This window comes from Thermobia domestica, chromosome 1 (genome assembly GCF_964235325.1).
Source record: "Thermobia domestica chromosome 1, izTheDome1.hap1.1, whole genome shotgun sequence".
Taxonomy (NCBI): domain Eukaryota; kingdom Metazoa; phylum Arthropoda; class Insecta; order Zygentoma; family Lepismatidae; genus Thermobia; species Thermobia domestica.
The window spans coordinates 252,859,284-252,883,465 of NC_137454.1; the positions used below are offsets into that span (position 1 = coordinate 252,859,284).

A 24,182-nucleotide genomic window follows, 5' to 3' on the forward strand; every position below is an offset into this window, starting at 1 on the left:
GTCGTTGAAGCAGCAATTCGCAAATGGTTTTTCGTCTTTCAACGTCTCTGTCTTTCAATTCATGTGGAACCCAATGTGACATCTTTTGAATCATTCCCATGGCTTTCAAGCGTTTGGAGACTGTTGTTTGATCAACGCCTAATGCTGCTGCAAGTTGTTCCTGCGTTTGACACGAATCCTGCTCGAGCAATGCTGTCAATTCTTCGTCTTGAAATTTTTTTGGCTGTCCAGCTCGCTCTTGGTCTGCCAAGCCGAAATCACCACTTCTAAACCGTGCAAACCACTTCTGACACGTTCGCTCAGCTAGAGCATGGTCACCATACACTTCCACCAAAATACGATGACTTTCAGTCGCACTTTTCTGCATGTTAAAGTAATGCAGCAGGACACCCCGCAAAAACACTTTATCAGGCACAAATTGCGCCATGTTCACTTAACTACAAACTGGTGTTGTTGACGCTTTAATCCACTGCCCTATACTACGAACGATACGCGATGACAGGGGTTTGCAACACATGTGTGGATACACGGAACTGTGGGACGCTCCGTTCGTAGCGCCATCTCTTGTCCACCCGCACGAATTAATTCCTAGACCAAATATGTTAAAATGTCCTTAACTGTGCTGACGTCATCTTAATTACACGAAAAACAATAGAAGAATATAGATATTCTATTTATACGCAGCATTGGATCGTGTCGCACAGGCAAGTTTGACCGTCACTTCAAACTTTTGGGGCGTAGCCCAGGGTTGATACGATTTCTAGTTCAAACAATTTAAGATTTGCCAAAGTTAATCAATATGAGGGAGATTCATCAAGTCTTGAAGTCTTTATTTCGCTTCCACAATATAGTCCACATTACCTCTTTATAGCGGGGCTTTTTCGACTGCTCAAATACGACAATTCACATTGGAACAAAGATCAGGAACAAGGTAATGAACAAGTCAAATCTACAATTACCTAAGATTTTCCAACGATTTATACTTTTAGTATGATCAGATTTATGTCAGGTATTTGAGCAATCGGAGACCTGCTGTTACCCAATGTGTCATCTGTATGCTAAATAATTTTGATACTCTCTCGAAATCGAATTTCTGCTATTCGTTTCCCTCAGCACAAGTTTACGCCACACCTACTCAGCGAATCTTTTATTCTCCAGGTATCTTCACAACAGACCTATAAAATATATCGTTATAATAGCAAATGGCTAAAATGGTCTTTTCAACTTGAAATCCTTTGAAGTACAGCACTTGAAGAAAGAAAAAAAAATCCAACACGCCAATTTTACATCCTCAACACTGTTTCCAAATACGATGATAATCTCTATTCATGCATTTCAAGAGATGACCTGCAACAGGTTTTCCACTTATTTGGCGAGCACAAATTCCCTGACATTTCCAAGGTTTTACAGGTCATGATTTACGAATTTCCACGATGTAAAAAACAACTATAGTTTTTCCTGCCAGGGAGTTCCTAATTTCCTATGCATGTATGTACTATATGTGTAGGTAGAGAAGTTTTGTGAAACAAACTAATTTACTTTATACATTATCCTCTAAAAATAGCCAGGTAAGGCAAAAAGAGATATGGGCTCTGAGACGTAAAAATCCGCACTTGTAAGTCCCTGACTTTTCCGTAACTTTTTACGAGTTAGCTGAATTCCCTGATTTTTCTAGATTTCTTGGATTTCCAGCTCGGTGAGAACCCTATGCAAGAATTAGAGCAAACCTTAAGAATTTATACGGAAAAAAATATCAGTATTATATATTATTGTTCGCAATTCACAGCTAACTACAGCTGCCCACGTAATAGGAATAAATTGTGATTTCAAAACAAGAATATACCCTTGTAGAATTCCAAATAAAAAGAAAAATCTGTATTTCATCTTGTCACGTTCGACGGAGGCTGAGAGATTATGATGAATTAGTACATTCTGGATTTCGAGACTCGTATAACTTAGGCCAATGGCCAACAATCTAGTGAACATATCATTCCAATGGAAAGAATGATAACTCAGATTAAATCTTACATAAGTAACAGCAAAGAACATATTAAGATGAAACACAACAGCCAACTACTCTATGTGTAAACCGATGCTTCCCATCATTCTGAACAAACCACACTAAGTATATTCTACATTTATATTGAATTATATGCACCCGTGCTTCGTGCCGCTCCTTCGCGGACAAATGGCTAACACATAAGCGTGGTCCGAATTCTATTTCCGATAGGAATACTTACCGTGGATGACAATCAGAGTAGTGTTTCGGATCCCATCTGAAGCAGTAGGTCCCGATTCACATAGCCTCTGTTCTGAAAAGGGACATTAAACTTTAATAATCCATCAATCAACCAATCTTGCATCGTATCTGAATGAATGATGCATATCTGTTTTTCGCCCTTGATATATTTGTGGAAAAGCATTTACGAATACCCAGTAAAATCACAGATCCAGTGCAAAATTTGTACACAAGAAGGTATGTGATAGCGCCCGGAATGTTCTATAGATTGTTAAAAAATATAGGACTCACTTAAACGCAGGTGTAATCACTCTGAACAGTCAGCCAGTCGTAAAAATCTTGAAGATGATTGTCGTTGACGAAGACCACCTGGCGGGCACCATGTCCCACACGTGCTCCATAGGAATTAATCCCGAACACAAAGCAAGCCGGAGTAAAAGGCGTATACGAAGCAGAGCACACTGGGTTGTCTTGACGATACGGGGACGCGCGTTATCCTGTTGGAAGACGAGGATTTTGCATACTATCCAGATAAGGTCGGAGGACAGGATTGACGACGCCATAAATGAGTGACGTACCGGTTATATTCCTCTAAATGAGGACTAGAAGTGAGCAGAATATGTATTTATTTTCCCATATAATAGAATGTCGTGATACTGTATGGTGAGTGTGTACATACGCTGGATTTTCTGCTCACCTGTACGTCTAAGGACATGCACACATCCGTTAGTGCATCCGGATAGAAACGACTCTCACCGCTGAATACAATAATCCTACATACATCTCTCCCGACACCACTGAAGACATTAATTGACGACAAGCAGATGTCAGGGCTAATTGTGGAAAAGGTCTACTTCCGTCTCGTTTTGTATTCGTGAGTTCACATAGTGTCAGTATCTGCACTGGTGAATGGCGTCTTGCCAATTTGGGCAATCCGGACGATCTTTATGTTTAAGCGTTTCCCAATGCATCATGTGGACACTATGGGGTGATCTGTTTTACAACCCTTCTGCCTTTCATGTATACCGATGTTTCAGATGCATTATGCCTCAGGCAACAATCTTGTCAAATAACCACCGGCCTCTCGCAGCTCCACATTACGGCCACGCTTGAAGTCATTTAATTGAACAATAAGCGTAGTTCAGGTATTGTAAACACGAAGTTCGATCCACCACAACTACACTCGTCATGTTATCCGATGACCTTCAACCTACTAGAAAAATATGTCTTCTACGGACACATACATTGTGATGCGAATTTCTTTTAAACAGGATAATGTATAGGGGTATTCTTAAACGCGTTGCCACCAGTTTATTTTGTAACATGCATTGGGAAACCTAAATATAGAAGATATCAAAACACTGCACTCTCAGTTAATATTACATTTGTGCTTAGTTAGGGCATTACACTCGTAGCTAATATTTTATGATGTCTTGTTTCTTGAGTACTGTTACAAATATTTCTACTTACCTTTCCTTTCTTGGAAGTAGCGATGAGAGGAATGCATGGCGTCCTGACTTGATCCATCCCACGTCGGATGAAGAGTTAGAAATGTCCACAACTTTAGCATTTCGTACAATGAAAACTCAGTCTGTGTAACAAAGAGATCAGGATCTCTTACTAACCCTTCCATCAAATCACACCTTGAAAAAGAAATAATAATAATAATAGTACAATACAAATAGTAATAGTATAGAAGGGTTGTTCATGAGAGTGATAACACCGATAAAGTTTTCTTAATTTGTGACTTCTTAAATATGAAATTAAGCTGAATTTGTTTGGGGGTCCGTCAAATCTACGGGTGATCCTGATGGTGGTGGTCGTGGTAATAATAATAATAATAATAATAATAATAATAATCGGAGGAAAAAGAAGTACTAAACTTCCTGGCACACAGCTCGGAGAGGCTCAAGCCATTCAACCGACAACGTGAAATCAGGGGATATGATGTTGCCTCATCGCGAGTCCCACAGCCTAGTTTTCTTGTCCAGGATTCCCTACTCTTTCCCTCAGGTAGTTTCACAATTGTCGACATGGAACTGCGTATGTCCATATCTTGGAATCTCTCAAGGTTAGACATAAGAAATCTGGTATTTGGACTTATCGTTTCAGCGTTGTTTGGTACTTTACCTAGAAGGAAAGACAAAGGGAGTGGGTAGTTTACTATAATGCTCATACGAGATGTTAGAATTTTGATGGAGACTTCGAGTTCCGACAAATTCTATTTGAAAAGTGCAGAAGGATGAACAAAATATTGCCCACAATAACACGTGGTCATTTGTTATTGTTACTATAATACATAAAAAGAGAAGTATTAATGATTAGGAGAACGGCATGGATTTAGGAAGGCATGAAGCAGAATTCAGGTAATGAGAGAACATATAGAAAGATAAAGCGAGTATGACTTACCCGATATCCTCAGCATACTGTATTTATCAACTACAAAAGCGTTCAGTTCGATAGAAACTTCAACGGTTATTATTATTTTTACACCTACTGGGGCCCAAGTCTACATAAAAGTCACTGAAACATTTGTGCCAATATGAAACTGTTTGACTAAATAAAGACAGTAAGAATTGAGAACAGAGTAAGGCATGGTGATAATATTCCTGGTTAGAATAGCACCAGCTGCACAGCTCCCGCAGTACACAGGATGATGTTTCTTGGCACACTGACTTATGAAGATCGGTGCTGCCTGTGCGTGTAGTTTTGCGCTGTCCTCTGTTGGCGTGTTGCAGAACTAGTTTCGAAACTTTTTGATACCACCTCGTACAGAAGTCTGGATGTATCATGTTAGTGCATTGATTGTATCAGCAAATATGGCGAGATGTTTAAGTAACCATGACAGGAGGAGGATGTTCTAGCATAAAAGGCAGATACTATGTGGATGTTCTGGTATGAAAGACAGACACTGCATTTCTAACACATTGCTAGAGAGAAGAAAATAATTTTGGTACGGTACGGTAAAAAAAATATTTGAAACAGAAACACACCAACAAATAGTTAAATAATGATTAAATGTAATAGCACATTAAAATATCTGCTACTCATAATGTTACTAAAAATTTAAATTGGGATGCTTAGAAGAGGACAAGCTCGCATGTAAATTGTATGTGCGGTAACACGTCCACTGGTAGACCAAGAAGGTGAAAGAATAAGAAACCGAATCAATGAGAACGAAGACTAAAAAGATCCTTGCGCCATGTGACTGCTTAACGATACCGTTCACTACCATAAAAATATCAATATTTGTTCCTAGATCAGACAACAGAGAAGAATTTTCATTAAAATAGACTAAAATAAAAAAGCTAATTAAAAAGTTAAATATCTTTAACCCTTTAACGGTCTTATGGTTTAATTTGTATCATACCGGTGTATTATGGATCTTTGCGTCCTAACTCTTCTATTTGAGCTTTTTCGGCCATTTTTTTCTTTCTTTTTAAAGACTAGAGGCATTGTAGAACACGTTACGTACGGTTTCACGCCTTCCTGCGTCGAGACGTAGGAGGTGATGACGTCATGACTTTAAAAAATATATTTTCTTTTATTAGGCCTATATTCATTATTTTTTTTTTTTTTTGGCGAGCTTACTTTCGCACCTAGAAGATTGAAATTTTGTACAAACATTCAGTCCGCCGAGTAGTATTTATCAGATTGTTTTTAGATCTCTGAGTTAGCACAGGCGCAAAAAGGTAAAAAGGATATTTTTTAACAAAAACTTTTTTTTTCACTATTTTTACGCCTCCGATACATGATGGACATGTGCATGGTACCGTCTGAAAGGCAGTTCTATTCTGAAGAGAATGGTGGACGAGCCATGATCCTAGGGTAATTAGGAATGTTTCAGGAAATATTTACCCAAGATCCCTTTTTATAGGGGAATCTGAGGTATTGTGGGTATATATATTTTTGGCGGACTTACTTTGGCACCTAGAAGATTGAAATTTTGCACAAATATTCATTCCAGCGAGTAGTATTTATCAGATTTTTTCAGATCTCTGCGTTAAAACAGGGGAGTTCAGAGGGGCAAAAAGTTTAAAAAGAGACATTTTAACAGAAATCCCTTTCTTCGCAACTTTCCCGCCTCAGATACATGATGGGAGACATGTGAATGGTACCGTTTGAAAGGCGGTTCTCTGAAGAGAATGATGGGCGAACCATTATCATAGGATGAATGTGGGTGTCTCACGATTTGTTTCACCTGAGATCAGGGTCTTTTGCGGTAATTTTTGGGGCATTGTGGGAATTAATTGATAAATATTTTCCCACCCTTACTATTCAAGATAGAAGCTTGAAATTTAGTACACACATTCAGTCCACCGAGTAGTATTTATCAGATTTTTTCAGATCTCTATGTTCACACAGGGCCGTTCCAGACGGGGCCAAAAGTGTGACAAAAAATCCCGGTAATTTCCCCTTTCGCCTCAATTTTTCCCTCTTCTGGTATATGGTATGGGTATGTAAGTGGTATCACTTGAAAGCCTGCTCTATTCTGAAGAAAATGAAGCATGAACCATGATCCTAGGATAAATAGTGACGATGCAGTAGCTGCTTGACTGAAATTCTAAAAAATACCCCAAAAACCCAAGATCTTAAAAGAGTATTATTACAAGCAAGTAATTACTGAACCACTAAGAACAGAAAAAGATAGACTAACAATGAAAAATTTGGCCACTATAGTAATTGGGACTTGAAAACGAAGAACGGTTACTAAACCTACTAAGTTGAAGATACGGTTTCGAGTTTCTTTTCAACCGAGCGGCCACATTTGTCTGTATTGCTTTATCATAAGCGTGTTTAACTTATACGAACTATCACATATTCCATTAAATTAACAAACTGTACAACTTCTAGTACAAAATGAACTTACTTAATCTCTCTGAGTTTTGCAGGTGATTCTATCATCGCATTAAGAAGATTAACACGTAGCCATTTTAAAGAGGCCTCCTTCACAGAAGGAACACCATATTCACACGCTGTTTCATAATATTTTACCACCGTCTGAAAAGGAAAAAAAAAAAAAAAAAAAATAATATATATACAGTTTCCAAAATTTAAGAAGTAATGCAAAAAAGTAATAAAGAGTATTTCTCGAGTTTGAAAGATAATTCAAGTGCATTTAAAATTCAAGAAGTGTTTTTGCAAAATAAAATTACCCCACAAATCTATATTACATCGGTATACTGCTTACTAACTAGAAAAAACTTAGGATTTTTTTTTTTTAAGATTCGAGAATCGGAACTTAGAACTTCACATGAAAAGTAAAATATCTCAATAACACGATTTCTCACTCCAATTGAGAGAAGACCTAAAGCACTTGTTAACAATGTGAGAAAGTTAAAATTTATAATACACAATCAATAAATAGGCGTGACCTTAAGAATCTAATCAAAACAAGAATACTACAAAATTTTATTAATTTTCTAAATTTTTCTACTTTCTTTCTTCTCTTCCTCTCTCCTTCAGACAAAATTTTATTAATTTTCTAAATTTTTCTACTTTCTTTCATCTCTTTCTCTCTCCTTTAGGTTACAAGCTTTGAGAGGTTGAGAAAAAACTTGTTACCATACTCAGAAGAACGAAAACTGTAAAGACGTATATCGAATATCACAATCCTCTTTTCTAGGGTTTGGCATAATGAGCAAACATTTCAGGTTGGTAAATTTGAAAAAAAAAAAAAAAAAAAAAAAAAAAAAAAAAAAAAAAAGTTTATTTATTTTTAATTATTTATCTTCCTGAATGAAGACAATTCACAAAACACAATATAATTTTCATAGGTTTGCTCTCTCTAAAAACTTACCTTTACGCCACTAGAACAGAAATTATTAGCAACAAAGGTAGTCACAATACAATACACTAACTCACAGACCATCACTCAGAACTAACTGTTCATCAGATTGGTGTCCAATTACTGTTTGGTACATAGTATAGAAACAACATGACCAATACAAGTTGAAATAATCCCACTTTATACATAGTAGAATGTATTTCAATTATAAGCAAATTACGGAACTAGATATTAACTATTAGGTTTTAGGAATAAAATGTTTATATATTCTTTTATATTGACTAGCCACATGTAATTCGCAAAATAATTTCTGTATTTGGAATAAGAAATCATAAACTAAAGTACAGGGGTGGCAGCCATTCTCGTTTTACAATCGGGAGGTCCAGGCTTTATATTCTGCGAATGACCAACTGACACGAGATTTTTCTGGAGTTTATCTTTAGTCCTGCCATTCAAATGGAAAGGTGGTGCCTTCAAATATAGAAGCTATGCCCGACTTCTTTCATACATTCCTTCGTAACTTCAATAAGTTTCTAGACGTCTACTAATAGATCTGCTTATGTTCAAATAGAAATATTTGAGACGTTTGAATGTTTTCTAAATAATGATTTATCGCCAAATTACAATGATAAAAGCAAATGATTTTTCTTGTTAGACGTCAAATTTTTAAAATCTCATTTTTCGGTATCCACTCTTTGCTATATAGGGTGGCCCAAAAGTAGGTATACAGTCCCATACTGATCAGCTCACTATATTTTACATAATTTCTTATTATCAGATAGATCTAGTTTCTTTATTATTTATTCTTAACGTCTTTTTACTCATAACTTAAGCCCGGAACAGTCGAAGCAAATAAATCCATAAACTAGAATGTTATACTTGATCAATGCATGGGTGTATACCTACTTTTGAGCCACCCTGTATATCATGATCTGTCTTAATTCTTTCGAAGCGCAACTGAATTACAGGGCTCATAGTGGTATGGTCTCTTGTAAATAGTTGAAAAGTGACCAAAAGCACACGAAAAAGTGATCAAAATCTCATCATGCCCCTTTTTTACTTTGTCAATTTCTCCATCACCTCTCTCTTTGTTGTTTCATTTTATCTTTTCTTCTTTACTTCTTCTTTTTGACCTTTCTCCTTTGTTAGGTTTTCTAAGTATGCTTTATAGTTACGATAAGCAGACTTAGCAGATGTAAGAAGCTTCTGAGTAAGTGAAACCAGTTCTGGCGTATTTCCGAATTTCTTCATCCCAGACATTATATTTAACTTAGCATTGAGCGTTCTCAAAGCCATGAAATATTCAAATTCATCACCTACTCTTAAGAAGAACATACAAGAAGCATAACACAAGACGGACATGATTATATATATATATATATATATATATATATCTATATATATATATATTATACACACACACACACACAATGTTGAGAGGAGCGTTAACTATTACGAGATAAAACTAAAAGACTATTCTGATAGAAGAAAGAATAGACACCGAAGGGTTCTCAACCCCACCTTCAGAGCTTAAGCATCCACCAACTGGCCACTTTAGAAAGAATAAAAGCTGAAGTGAGAATAAAGCTGACTGTTTCACATGTGGCAGCAAGTACTGAAGCTTTCAGAAGAATAATGAGTAACAAGTTTCTGCCTTTTTTCATTTATTTTTATATTTTTCTTAGAAAACTGTCAATGCTAAACATAAATCACACGAAAAAGTCACTTCAAATCCCAAAAATGTAACTTCTGGTGACCAACTTAAAAAAAAAGTAACTTTTAGTTAAAAAAAAAAAAAGTGACTCGCTATGAGCCCTGGAATTATTTAGGAGTTTCCTTTATTAGTATATAAGTGTGTGTGTGTGTGTGTGTTGTATTAAGTTTTGATTTAAAAAAAAAATATTTAAATATGGTACAGTAGTTCTCTGACAAATTGAAACTAGCTAGAACGCAAATCGAATTTATTTCGAAAATGAAGGGTGACAGCTTACTACAATGAGACTATTTTCGGTTCGGTTAACCCAAAAAAAGGGAACAACAATCTTGCGAACGCGAAATGATCTGCACATATATTACCTAAACGTACATTAACTATGGAAACAACTAAATTGGAAATTTCTTAAACTTTGAATAACAAGTTGGATGCAGTGCTAACTTACAAGTATAATTAAGGAAAGGGAGATACGGCATCAAAGTTCCACACGGATAAATTGTCGAAACAAGATTAAGAAAGGGCACTTCGTACTGTGTTTCTCACTGTTATTGCTACGCACATTCTGTATAAGTTCAGTACTAGAAACAGAATTGGAATCCTTACGACCACCATGACTCTTCTCATAATCCTTTACATAAGTCTACCGTAAAACCGACCATGAGTATCAGATGGAGAAACAAAGCTGGACGGCAGGATCTTTCAATAAACATGTTAGAGATTAGAATTTAACTGTGAGTGCAATCTTGATTTTGTCCGATACAAAACTAAAGTGAGGGTGTCAACTACATATTCTTCAGCCCATGGGAGCAGCAGACTTCAGGAACAACAGCAAGTAAGTACTATCTTTAAGCGGAAATGCATGAATCTGTAATGATATTCTGTGCATATTTGATTTACTTTTTTGAATAGTACTCGAAATTCCCTTTTCACACATTGTTCTTCAACCGAAAGCCTTTTATGTTATTCGGATTATCTTTCATATCGCAGTCCTAAGTTCAATCCTCTGTACTAGATCATAACAACTCACCGTGCTTCTGACAGCAAGTGAAAGACGTTGTGTCATAAATAATTGCAACAAACAATATTGTATGAATGCGAAACTTGGGTATTAGCTTGCAGGGGTAATAGAACTAAAGATTTTCGAAAATAGTGTCGTAAGAAGAAAGAAAAAAAAAAAAAAGGAAAAAAATATGAGTAAACGAGAGGATGGATAAAATTACACACAGCGAAACTCAAAATGCAGCTCGCTTCGAATATAGTCCTATAATTTTATTAGAATGTCGAAGATGACAAGGGGAAAAAAAACATGACTTTTAGGCTGTTGGCTAGAAAACTACAGGAGAAACGCTTTGATATAAACAGAAAAGATAGATACCACAATAAGGTAACAGCTGTGGGAAGCAGATAATGATAATTTTGACAACATTTAACCGGTTCATTTCAGAATTCTAATTTCTGTGCTACTATTAATTTTAACACAGCAAAAAATTATATACACTTTGCACATTCCGAACGACAAATATACTGAATGTACGACTTTTATACTATATACCTACCTCAATATTAACAGTCTCCAACATGATGCTAATGCTCTGTTCAATTAGTGATTCCATCTGAAAAAGCGTAGCTGCGGCGAGAACTGAGACAACACTTGATGGCTCTACTTCTAATTCATCCTGATATAACGCTCCGAGCACTATTGTTAACGCTGAAATTAAAACATATTATGTCAGAATACCACTCATCCTAACTTTGGAACTTCTTGTATACAATAAAAGGCAAATTCTGACCAAAGCTTATATTATCTAATAAATAATAGCGTTACAGTTTCGGCAAAGTATCTTTGCCTTCTATAATGTGTGTGATGAAGGCAAAGATACTTTGCCGAAATTGTAACCATTATTTATTACATAATATATGCTTTGGTCAGAATTTGCCTTTTGTTGTATATTATGCCATCGTTATTTAGTGGTAAACATTTTAAGGAAAGGAGACAGTAGTCACAGGACCAATTAAGTCAAGTTGTAAAATAAAAGTATTACAGTTACCAGATGCAATAAAAGCAGGTTAACCGCCTACCTAACTTGGCCTCATTTTAGTAAAACGTGAATTTTCCCATAAGATGTATATTACTTATTACTCGGGAAGTTGGCCACCTACTTATCTTGGAACTTGGCCGCATCGAAGTAACGTTATACTGCTACTGTTAAATTTTCCTCTACATGTTGGACACCAAATGAGCACTCGACTGTATCCGTGATCTTTCCATTTCTTACAAACCCTTTCATTTGTAAGATGAATTCTTTCTTAAATTTGAATCATTATCATTGCTCTACGAATTCGTCAAGCAAAACAGGTATCGTAAAGTAAATGGAAATTAAATGAGTAATGGCAATTAATCATTTTGGTGGTATCTAGGTCTGTTTCCGATAACTTGATTGATTAATCGACTGTTTCAACGTTCTTTGTTGGCCAATCGATTGTAGAATGGATTGTTACTACTCGTACAGCTTCCATTTACTCTAGTAGACGTTTATGCTAATCCCATCTATTGGCATCGGTACAAGTTTCTTTGTTTTTTAAGTGTTACATAGCAAACTGATACAAAATCGAGAGTATCATGTTACTAAATTGTTTTACATCATCTAAAACACATTTAAAATTTCCGAATTTCAAGTTTTTCCACGTCCTGAAGATATTATCGAGCATAAAACCGGTAGTAATAGTAAACTGCGTTTGTAAATACTTGTACTAGTGCTATAATTATTATAAGTTTGAATTATATTTTAGATGAAGTTGAAGTATATATATAAACAAAATTAAGCTAAGTATTATAAGGGTAGTATTTTGTGAATGAAGACCTAAAAATGTCAATCCTCAGAAATATTTTGTTCAGTAACATTGTTTTAATTCAAATACGGTGAACCAAGAAAAAACTTCCTCGCCCTCCGAAGGATCAACGCCGTGTTTACGGCGCCTATTCAGTCAAACACAGGACTAACCCCTCGAAAACTTGGGCGCAATCTTAGGTCCGAAAACCCGCATGTGGGCATCCCTGGTTGGAGAGTAACAATATCTGTGTATACAAAATTAGGGAGTTTACGACATTCTAGTATCAAGAAGAAAATATTTTCAATAATGATTCATCTATTTTGGTTGTGATATTTCTATGTACGCCCGCAGTCAGGGAAAATCATGTGGATCTGGTCCTCCAAGTATTTTATACACTGAATTATGCCAAATAATGATCCGAAACTCACGTGTCCTCTAAATTTTATATTGACCCTTTTTACTGGTAGCTGCAACTGTTTCAACTCGTGTTTCGTTGGAGATGTTTTGTCTTATAGTAATATTCTGCCAGATTCTAGCTCATTTATGTAGTGTAGCTAACAAGATCATTAAGAGATTATATCAGACATAAGGTGATGATTCTAACGGTATATGAAAAATGGAACTTAGGAAGTAGAAGTGGTGCGATAAAATGAGGGTTAGAAATTACTGTAACATTTATAAAAGAACTGAATGATTACACATTACATTCATTACACTTATTTCCACACGTCTGTTAAGGCACTATTCATGTTACGGAAATAGGTCGAGTTTTTACATCCATTAAATAATTTCTATAATCATCTGTGTTAAACACAGTACATCTAAAAAACTCATGTGAAAAATATCCATTCTTATAACGCTAAGTGCAGATAAAATCAGAGCCGCAGACACATAAAGTACATATTATAGCAAGTATCCCGCTTGACAATTTTGAGGTGTGTAATATATAATCTGCATACGATTCTCGTCACCGTTATTTCTAAATTTCATGAGGGAAGCTCAATAAATCTTAGGTCTAATTCCAGTAAATCTCTGATGTCTCATTATGTTGGGTCAACGCCGAAAATTTTGTGCCTCCTACTGGGAATCGATACCAGAATTACGATCACCAACAAAAGGTACAAAAGAATATACTGTAATGTGAGTAAAAGAAGTAATATTTAGAAAAGTTCCTTTGCTGTATTATTAAAATGCAGTCTGATAAATTTCTTGTGACAATTTATAATTGAAAATGAATTTCTTGCAATATAGATTTCACATGTGACTCCAATCTTGAGGATGAAAACTACATTTGTACTAAGCAGCATGTAAATGTAAGAGGTCTGTTCTTAAAAATAATTGCCTTAGGTTAACTACTAGTAATAAAATTTAGAGGCTTCTATTGACAGAACTTGTAAATTCATTTTAAAAAGAAACTGTTACAGTTGTCTTGAGTTTTCTTTGAATCAGCTTATATTTCTCAGGTAACAGGCTGCAATTCTACTTAGAATGCAGTGTAACCTGCTTCTTACGTACGCGCTCCCACCAGCTTAGCCCTAGCCTGAATGAGAATAGATAAATTCTTGCTTGTAGCGACTATCTAACACAGATTGGTGCGTACTTTTCTCATGAATAATCCTTTTCTTATAGCATATCAGTTTCTATGCATATTATCAATCTATATGTGCCAATAAAGTAACACTTTAGAACGTATTATGGTGCTATTTGATGCAAGAAAAGTCATGTAAAATAATTTTATGAAGTAGACCACTGCTCGTAAAACTGCACGCTATTTAGTAGTTAAATGACAAGGACAATACTATTCTTTTATTCTTAAAAACATAAAAAATTATTGTCAGCTTGCTACACTTAAAAATGCAAATTACACATGTTATTTGTTCTCATTATGCAAGAGTTTGCAAAGTATACAAATTATATTTTTGACACAAGCTAATGTTACCTAAATAGCAGCATTATGTGCATTTATTATTGTAAATTCCACAGACCGTTTCAACTACTCCGACAAACATTCCTATCACTTCAAAGTTTGGAATGTCAAATACTGTGTTACTACAAAATAATATATTTAAATATATATATATCAAAAAAAAAAAAAAAATATATATATATATATATGTTTAAATTATCTTTTATAAACATAATTTTATTTTTGTTAACTGAGAAAAAATAATACTTCCTTTACTAAACCCAGCAATGAACGAAATCATTAAAGATATTTGTACGGATGTGAAATCGAACAAGCGTACTACGTAACGTTAATTTCATAAGTTATTTTGTAAATTTATGAACTTGCGTATACCAATTGTATTTTACTTTTCCTTTTTTTCTCCCACGATCTACTTGTATAACTAATGTACTTATTTCAAATATCTATAGCATTTAATTTTACATTTTTAAAAGAACATTGAAATTTAAGTGTATACTATCAGATCTCACTGAGATATTGGATTGTGAGTGCCAGAATAAAAATAACATCTATACGATGAAGCAGAATTTATTATTTTGAATTTGACAACTAATTTCCTTTTTTAAACAATTCTTTAGTTGCAATTTGTAGATATTACAAATCAATCAAATTACATTGATTTAATTAGAACTAGGTATTCCTGTACGCAATACTTGGCTTTCGCGCTGTACGTTTTTAAATAATTTTCATTCTTTTCTAGTAATCCATTACATATATTGTTTTTACAACCTAAAAAGAAAAGGAGTAGAAATATGGCTAGTAGAGGTAGGTGAGCAGGATAAAGCTTTTATAACGCACAGAGCTTCCAACAATGAAAACAATCGAAACACAAAATGATTAAATTAACCATTCAAGAAGTGCAAACTGTCTACCTGTGAAGTAGTAGCTACTTAACCGAGTCCTTTTTACAGATATTTCATCCATCACGCCTAGACAAATGGCTTCATAGTTGTTCGATGTTAATAAGAAAATTATTGCGAGATCTCATGATTTGACATAAAGATCTAGAGTTACTGAGTGTTGATATGACGAAATTAAAAAATCGCATTGCCATAGAAATGTTGACACTGAATTCGCAGCCAAACTTTTTTCGGAGACAGGTAAAAACGTACGTAAATGAATACCAGAAATTGGAATTCCTACAATGTGACTACCGCTGATTTCTAATCTATATGGATACAAAATGTTAATGGAGGAGTCATTTGATTCGTTTTAGAATGTCATCAACAATAGTATAAACAACGAAAGACAATCGAAATTTATCGAATATCGTCAACTTCGGTTTACAACAACGAAGCTTATCAGGTTTAGAATGTTATCAACAACAATATAACAAACGAAAGGCAATCGGAATTCTCATAGTTAATTTATGTTTTGTCAACTTCAACTACAAAATGAAACTTGCGATCGGAGTGTCATCTCGTGAGGGGGTACGGTCTTATAAAACGGCCCCCGTCCAAGGTCTCTCCAGAAAGAAACAGAACTTTCTAAACATATTGGTACTTACTGTTTTCGAATTTATTCAGATTTACTTCCTTCAAAATAGGTGGCTAGGGTTACAACACTCGCATTGTTCTTTACTAAAAACTCCCAAACTGAGAAGTGACGAATGGCTAGCAGCATTGTCATGTTACATTTTGAAAGCTTTCGGTCCCTTCTTCAACAGTCTCCTTCAAACGCCTCATCACTTCTAATATTCTTTATTGAAGGTTTGACCACTTGGAACGTATTCATAATGACCACCACAAGCAACACTTCAATGTTTGAGCGACTTTGACTTTTTCCTTCTTTTGTCTCGGTGAAGGTTTCCTCACCCTTTGGGATGAGTATACCTTCGTTTCAACGTCACAGTCAAGTCTCGTCACCTGCTGTTGTTAAGTTTTTCAAAAACTTTTGTCTTCGTTCATTTGTTAGCAACAGTGGGATGAATTTTGTAGAAACACAATGCATTTTACAGTTTTTCAACTAAAATCACATGACAGGATGATATAGTGATTTCTATTTCCTCAGCTATTTCAAGGATAGTCAACCGACGATTTTTTCGTAGAACATTACGACTTTCTCAATGTGAACGTCATCACTTGATGGTGGGCGTCCATATTTCGCCTCGTCTTCGGCAGTAGTTCTTGCTTTGAAACGCTGAAACAACTCGCAACACTAAATTCGATCATAAATTCTTCCCCGTGCACTTACTGCAACATTTTCAGTCTCTGTAAATGTCTTGCACAATTTGAAACAAAAGTTTATGCATATACACAATGCTTTTCCAAAATCTTTATTTTCGTACCACCACAAAATTGCCAAATAAGAAACATACCATCACTGTAACGCTCCTAGTTTCACAATAACACATGGCATGATAACGCAACTACCGTTAAAATGCTTGGGAAAAATCCTACTACGCGGTACTGGCAAGCAGAAAATCAAGAAACATTTTTTTCTTTTTTTTTTTAATTGAAAGTTCGATTTCTTTTTCGACATACTTTGCATAAATGAAATGAAATCTTTGAGTTTTAAATCCCACGGTTATGCCGGTTAGGCTAAAGTAGACGGTGATGATGAGAAATGAATGAAATGGTGGAATGAAGAAAGTGGGAGGAAACGGGAGAGCCCCGAGAAAACCCACGAGCACAGTGTTTGTCCACCACAAAGTCCACACGGCGCAAGCTGGGATCAAACCAGGGACCTCAAGCATCGGAGGTGAACGCTCTACCACTGAGCCACCGCGGCTCCTATGAAGTATAGTAATAGAACAGAAATCACAACTATATAATCCCCACTATACCTATACTTAAAAATTGCCAACTCATAAAGCAGGAAATCTGACATAAGATTAGCGTCGATTTTCTTATATTTATTTAATTTTTTTCATTGCATATTCGACAAGAATGACATTCAAGAATCATTATTATTTACACTGCAAAAACTTATAATTATAAAATAATTCCTACCTTCGAGATTGATATTTGGATCGGCAATTTCAATATGTACAGTATCTTGAAGTGCTTCCTTCCATGCTCCGGAGAACATACTTGCAAAATATGGGCTCTATAAATAATAATATAAAACACACTAACAGAATAATGTGAATATACATTTCCTTTAAAAAAAAAAAAAAAGATACAAATACTTGTGAAAATAATTCTTAAAGATGAGCAAAAACATAACATGACAGGAAAACTGGCATTAATATACAAGGAAAAGTTGACGAATTAGATACTGTCTATTGGCCTCATGTTACACAGGACTTTCCCTTCTAGCAAGAAATTTTAAATGAGGAGGAAAAACTTAACAATTAACAAATTAAGTGTAAAATGATACTTCTTACTTATTTATTTCCTACTTAAAAGTTATGGACGCGTTGATATGCAGTAGTAATGTTACTAGACTTCGGATCGATATGCATTAAAATTAGTGCATATCGATCCATACTCAATATCAGAACCCGTTTGTGTTAAGTTTGATCTCTGCCTGGATTTTTTTTACTAATCAATAGATTTCAGAGATTTATTTGCTAACACACCTTAACAAATCTAATGACTTCATTCTCTTCTTCTGAAGAACGAATCACCTCTCTGTTCAACACCGTTGCCGGTTTAGTTTTATGATTACCTCGGCATTAGCAGAGCTTCTGTTGTAACATATGATTCTACGTTTCTTATTTTCTGACCCGGTTTGTTTATGTATGTTCATGGTAGTTGAATACATATACGTACTCATTTGTTTTTCGTCTTCTTTCTTCGAAAAGGTCATATTGGCAACAGGGTTAACGGTAGTTGGCTGTTTCGAGCTTGCGTCAGAGCATCATCGTCGAAAGTTTCCCGTTTCAGCACCAATCCATCCAACAAACGATGGAGTACCGGCGCTGACTCTCTCGTACTGGTTGGGGAAGCTTCTTCTCAGCTAAACTTTAGTAATAATGTCACAGTATCACGTAACAATACGTCTCCATTTTTAAAACACGAATCGAGATGATAATTCTGTAATCCTACTACTTTTTGAATAATTTAATTCTACTCGAAAGCTTACTTACTACAAGAAGTGGAGCATTTTCATTAATTACTTACTAACGTTTTGTTATAGTACAATCTTTCATGTAAATTAGGATGTTCTGGTACAAAGATTTCCACATCCACACAAAATAGGTATTATAGTACTTATTAGAAAAGCTAAACAAAAATTCCAGGATTGCGTTTGTAAGATTCTTCCTAAATGGTTTTGATCACTTAAACTATGACTCTGTTTTCCAGGTTAAGTCACTCATATAAAGGTCGAATCACTATAAACACATTTTGCACTTTTGGTGCAAGGGTTCAAAATGATTGCGTAGAAAAAGTTACGGTGATTTCTTTATGAAAGAATTGACGAGTTAACAACTCTTCTGTATAAACTAACACTGTGAGACTCTTCTAGACACTAACAATATGATAAGTTTCTCTTAGGCCTTGCTTATTCTTTCCTTCATATGACATGTACACTTCATTTTAAACTTCTATGCAAAAAATTATAATTAGTGATGCAAGAAACTGTTTAGAATGTAACCGTTAGAATATACTAAAATAAATTGTTTGACTATTAACTTTAGCATGTTGTATTTGCCACTGAACTATGTATTTTAGCTTCGTTGTGTTCATTCATTTGCGTCGTATTAACAATCAACAGATCTCACTCCAATTCTGAACCCTCTGCAAAATGTATTTATAAAGTGATTCGATCTTTCTGTGAGTGACTTTATCTGGTGAACAAGGTCATACGTTAAGTAACCGAAACCGTTCAGAAACTAGAACAGACACTACCAACTGAGTTAATGTTTTCATTTATCCTCTAAATAACTTGATTTAAAAAGCTTAAATTTCTGTCTTCAAGTAAACAATTATTTATAGGCTCAATATAAAATGAACTTGTATGAAATAGAAACAGTTTACTAGTACCTATGAAAGCAGCCTGCCTTCATTATATAGCATATACTGTACTATTCGTCACGCAAAAATCAAATACATTTTCTTTCACTACAGTAAGTGAAGACAACACATATAGTAACATAAACTCCTACAAGAAATCTAACTGATATTATATATCCATAAAAAGCTAAAAGCATAGTCGATATGAATTCAGCCAAGATGATTGCCCTGATAGTCTCAGATGTTAGTGAATTTAACATATGTTAAAATTCAGAGCAAAGAAAGGAAACTTGATTTTTTTTTTTTTTTTTTTTTAAAGATTGCCCGAGATACAGCACACTATTTCTCATTTCCGATTTTCAGCAAAATATACTTAATTTCTGGAACGGTTAAGATATTTTGATGCTTTTTGTTTTATTTGAGAAATAATAATTTACTTATTCAAATGATATCCCTCCGTTTGGAAATATGTGTCCAAGTTTTCCTGCTGCAATCTTTTATATATATATATATATATATATATATATATATATATATATATATATATATATATATATATATACAGAAATATTTTTCAAAAGTACTTTCTTAAATACTGTTGATCAGTACCATAAAATACTATATTCCTTGCAAAGGACAACTTCCACTTTTGAGTTTAACAGGTTTTATAAAGAATTTTCATGTTTTGACTTGCGTGGCTAATGCCTTGATTGCAGTTTCTCTCTCTCTCTCTCTCTCTCTCAGAAACACCTAAAAATTCTGAGAATTTCGCAGGAGTTATATCCTTAAGGGTATTACATATCCTGGAAAGGAGAACTTGCCACTTTAATTCTGGAATTTTTCGTAATGGTTTTGTAAAAAATAACTCTCGGACCAATGCTCTTAATGTGATGGAATCAATTTATAAATTAAACGGTGCTGGAACTGGTGAAATGTTATTATTCTTCTGGATTTTTTTCACTAGAAACCTTTCAAATCATGAAAGAGCTTTTAGAACAATGTGGAACCAGGCACATTATTCCAAAACGAACAGAACCTGTTACAATATCCTAGAACCATCCACATAATTCCAAAATGTAACAGCGGGTATCATTTGAATGAACAATTAATTATCTTTCAAATAATACAAAAAGCAACAAAATATCTTGCCGTTCAGAGTTAAGAGCATTTTAAATTTTGTTGAAATTCGAACGGAGAAAAAGAGAAAACAAAAAAAATGGTTTCTTACTTTTTTCTCAATTTTAAGAATCTGTTAAATTCAGTAACATTTCAGACTATCAAAGCAGGATTATTTCTTTGCCTGCTTGGATTGATCTGGACTATGCCTAAATTGCAAAAGAGTGAAATGTAATTTATTACATACCTGACAAAGGTAAACCTTGTGTAGACGCCATTCTTTACCAAGTGCTACGACAGTGATATCCGAATTCTTTCCTTCTTGGAATAACGTCCTATATATGTAGCGTGAGGTACTGTTAGTTTTCCTCCTAAAATGATTTGAAAGTATAAGATTTACCCTCTCAAGCTATTATTTCAAATGTTTCTTGATTTTACACTCTAATAAATAAATAAATAAGTTATAGTACATCAACGAGTAAATAGTTTAAAAGAGGCGGAAGAACAAGGCTCTCAATTCTGAGCTCTGTATAAAATTCCAAAGCACATACGAACTCACAAAATTTGACTTTAATTGTACATTGTCAAAAATATATGTGGTAATTTTCTCAGATTTTAATCAGTTTCCAGTTGAGTTTTGAGTTTCTGTTTCGTGTCCTTATTCAACACTGAAGTTTTGATTGAAATTACTATTACTGTGGGCTCTGAATCACGACCGAGCCTTGAATCGGATGCAGTACGTAGGCGTATAAACCATTATGGAAGATCAGATATCTCAAGCTGTTTCCCATCACACTATTTTGCCTCTGACAGAGCTGGGTTACAGAACTATCTACGTTCCAGTTATCATATGCATCCCTTAAAATTTGTTAATGCTTTTGTTTTTAATAAGCATATCATCATCATCATAGGTATTCTGCCTTCATTGGCAGGTCACTTGCCGCAGCTGAGAAGCTTCCATGCTCCACGGTCCTCCGCTAACTTCTTCGTCTTCGCGTATGATTTTTGTTTTTATATCATCCATTAATTTTAGTTTCCTTCGCCCCCTCCCTCTCTTTCCCGCCACCATGCCCTCTAGGACGTCCCTCATGATACAATTTCTTCTTAAGCAATGTCCCAACCAGTTTCTCTTTCTCTTCCTAATAATATCAAAAAGTGTTCTTTTCTCACCCACCATTTTTAACACTCTCTCATTCGTTTTCCGCTCGACCCAACTAATTCTTTCCATTCTTCTCCACATCCACATTTTGAAGGCTTCCAGTCGATTTTCGTCACCTTTACGTAATGTCCACGTTTCCGCCCCATACAGTACAACACTCCACACGAACCATTTTATGAGTCATTTTCTCAACTCTTTATTCAAGGTCCCACAAAACAGACTTTTCTTCCTACTAAAGGTTTCTTTCGCCATTCCTATCCTTGCTTTTATTTCACGTTCGCACTTCATGTTATTACTAAGAATACTACCCAGATATCGAAAACTATTCACTTGTTCTATTTTCTCCCCTCCTACTTTTATATTTGACACAGACCCCTTCGTTCCAATCACCATGGCTTTTGTCTTTCTAACATTTATTTTCATCCCATATTCTTTAAAGCCCTTTCTCATTTTTTCTAACATTTTATTGATTTTCTTTTCTTTCCCTTTTTCTATAAATCTTTCACCGATCACCCTTAATAATCCAATTGCATCTCTTGTGCCTTTGCCTCTTCTGAACCCGAACTGCTCCTCCTCAACTTCTTTATTTGTTCTTTCATATAACTTTCTGTTCAGTATTCGGAGCAGAATTTTAGCTGCATGAGATATGAGACTAATAGTTCTATAATCCTCACATCTCTTTGGGTTCGATTTCTTAGCCATCGGTATCATGATCGTTTTCAGAAAGTCTTTTGGCCATTCTCCTGTTTCATATATTTCATTGCATAGTCGGAACAATTCTTTCTTTCCCTTGTCTCCTATATTTTTAATGAATTCGATTGGTATGTTATCTATTCCGGTTGCCTTTCCATTCCTAATCTCGGATATAGCCTTTTCAAACTCATCCCTAAGAATACTAAATCCTTTTATCATCCTCGCCTATTTCATTTTCTACTTCAACATTTAGGCTACATGGTCTATCCCTACTCTCATATAAGTCTTCAACGTATTCTTTCCACCTTCCTATGACCTCATTTCTCTCGCTGACTACCTTCCCATCCTTATTTTCTACTGCCATCATAATACCCCCTTGTTTCCTCCGAAATTCCATAGATTTCACCTCCTTGTACATTTTCTCATATTTCCCAACTCTTTCTAATTCTTCTATGTCCTAGCATTTTCTTTTGTAAAAGTCTTCCCTCTCTCTGTCTGTTTCTCTTCGTAATTCATTATTTAACTTTCTGTACATCTTTCTGCCCTTTTCTGTATCAACCTGTTTCCACATCTTCCTCTCCCTCATTTTCTGCAACATCTGCTCTGTAACCCATGGTTTCTTAGCAGTTTTGTGTTCGCGGTAACCTACTGCTTCTTTTGCAGCCTGCTGTAAGCAACGTTTAATATGTTCCCACCGTGCGTTACTACCTGCACCTATTCTTTCCTCGTTTGAACATTTGAACATTGAAATAAGCATATGAGCATAAATATAATTGGTTCCTGTTAGTACGTTATTACTTCTTATCAGTTTTTCTTCGTAGTCGGTATACATGCTGCTGAACCACTGGTCTAGATGAAAACACAGCAATATATATAAGCGATTTTTATTGATATTTCTATATTAATCTGTGAAATATATACATAGTTATTTGATACATTGGCTATGTTTATTCATGAGATCTTCAAGTTTTATTCTTGTTTGTGTATCGAAACCTCGAAAGTTTTTGAAACATAATGTGTTACAAAATCATTAACAATCGAAATTATCACAAAATCATTGAAGATGCAATGGAAACAAACAATATACGTAAGAATAAACTTGTGAGATTAATTTACCGACTCATGAGCTGTGTGTTTCGCTTAACACAAACAACAAGAAATTTACAACCAAACTTCTGTTTCGATGTTATGTTTATGGAAATATATAATAATATCACGTCGGAGTGACAAGAACTTGAATATTGGTAAAGAGTTTATTGATGGAAAAATGAATTCGTCCAAAATATATCGCAGTAAGCTTATACTTACATAACTTTGATTAACACTTTTATGCTCAGATGCATCAATCGAGAATTAATTCGTGGATAGGGACGAAACTAGAATTAATCACCGAAGTGAGGATAATGTATTGCGCCAACAATGATCTGAAGATTATTTCAACAGATCATCGGATTAAGAGCCTGCCTTACTAAAAATAATACAAAATTTACCATTTTTCTTCTTTCTGATTATTCATAAGTGAAAGGAGATAATAAAATGCAACTTACCACAATTGTAGATAATGTTATTCTACAACAGAAAATATGACTCTGAAGAAATTACAGTGTTGCCAGAATAACAATTCCCCTAAAATCTAAGTTAAGACAGCGACTAGAGGAACGAACTCAATTGTATTTGATTACATATCATGTTTTGGTTTGCTGGGAACGTTATTATTTAATTTTATTAACAGTATGTTAAAACTATTTTCTTTATTACAAACTAATTCCAAATT

General features: G+C 34.8%; 1 protein-coding gene across 2 annotated transcripts in view; it reads right to left on the minus strand.

Moving 5' to 3' along the window:
- gcl (germ cell-less) overlaps window positions 1–24,182 on the minus strand; it is a 79,251-nt gene that overhangs the window by 36,602 nt on the left and 18,467 nt on the right. The window contains exons 2-7 of one of the 2 annotated variants that reach the window (XM_081772109.1): window positions 20,804–20,927; window positions 17,491–17,587; window positions 11,298–11,449; window positions 7,110–7,240; window positions 3,710–3,882; window positions 2,241–2,312 (exon numbers count right to left, since the gene is read on the minus strand). In XM_081772109.1, coding sequence (XP_081628235.1) covers window positions 2,241–2,312; window positions 3,710–3,882; window positions 7,110–7,240; window positions 11,298–11,449; window positions 17,491–17,587; window positions 20,804–20,927 — 749 coding nt within the window. The remainder of the gene's footprint in view (window positions 1–2,240; window positions 2,313–3,709; window positions 3,883–7,109; window positions 7,241–11,297; window positions 11,450–17,490; window positions 17,588–20,803; window positions 20,928–24,182) is intronic. The other variant, XM_081772116.1, reaches the window with a different exon arrangement.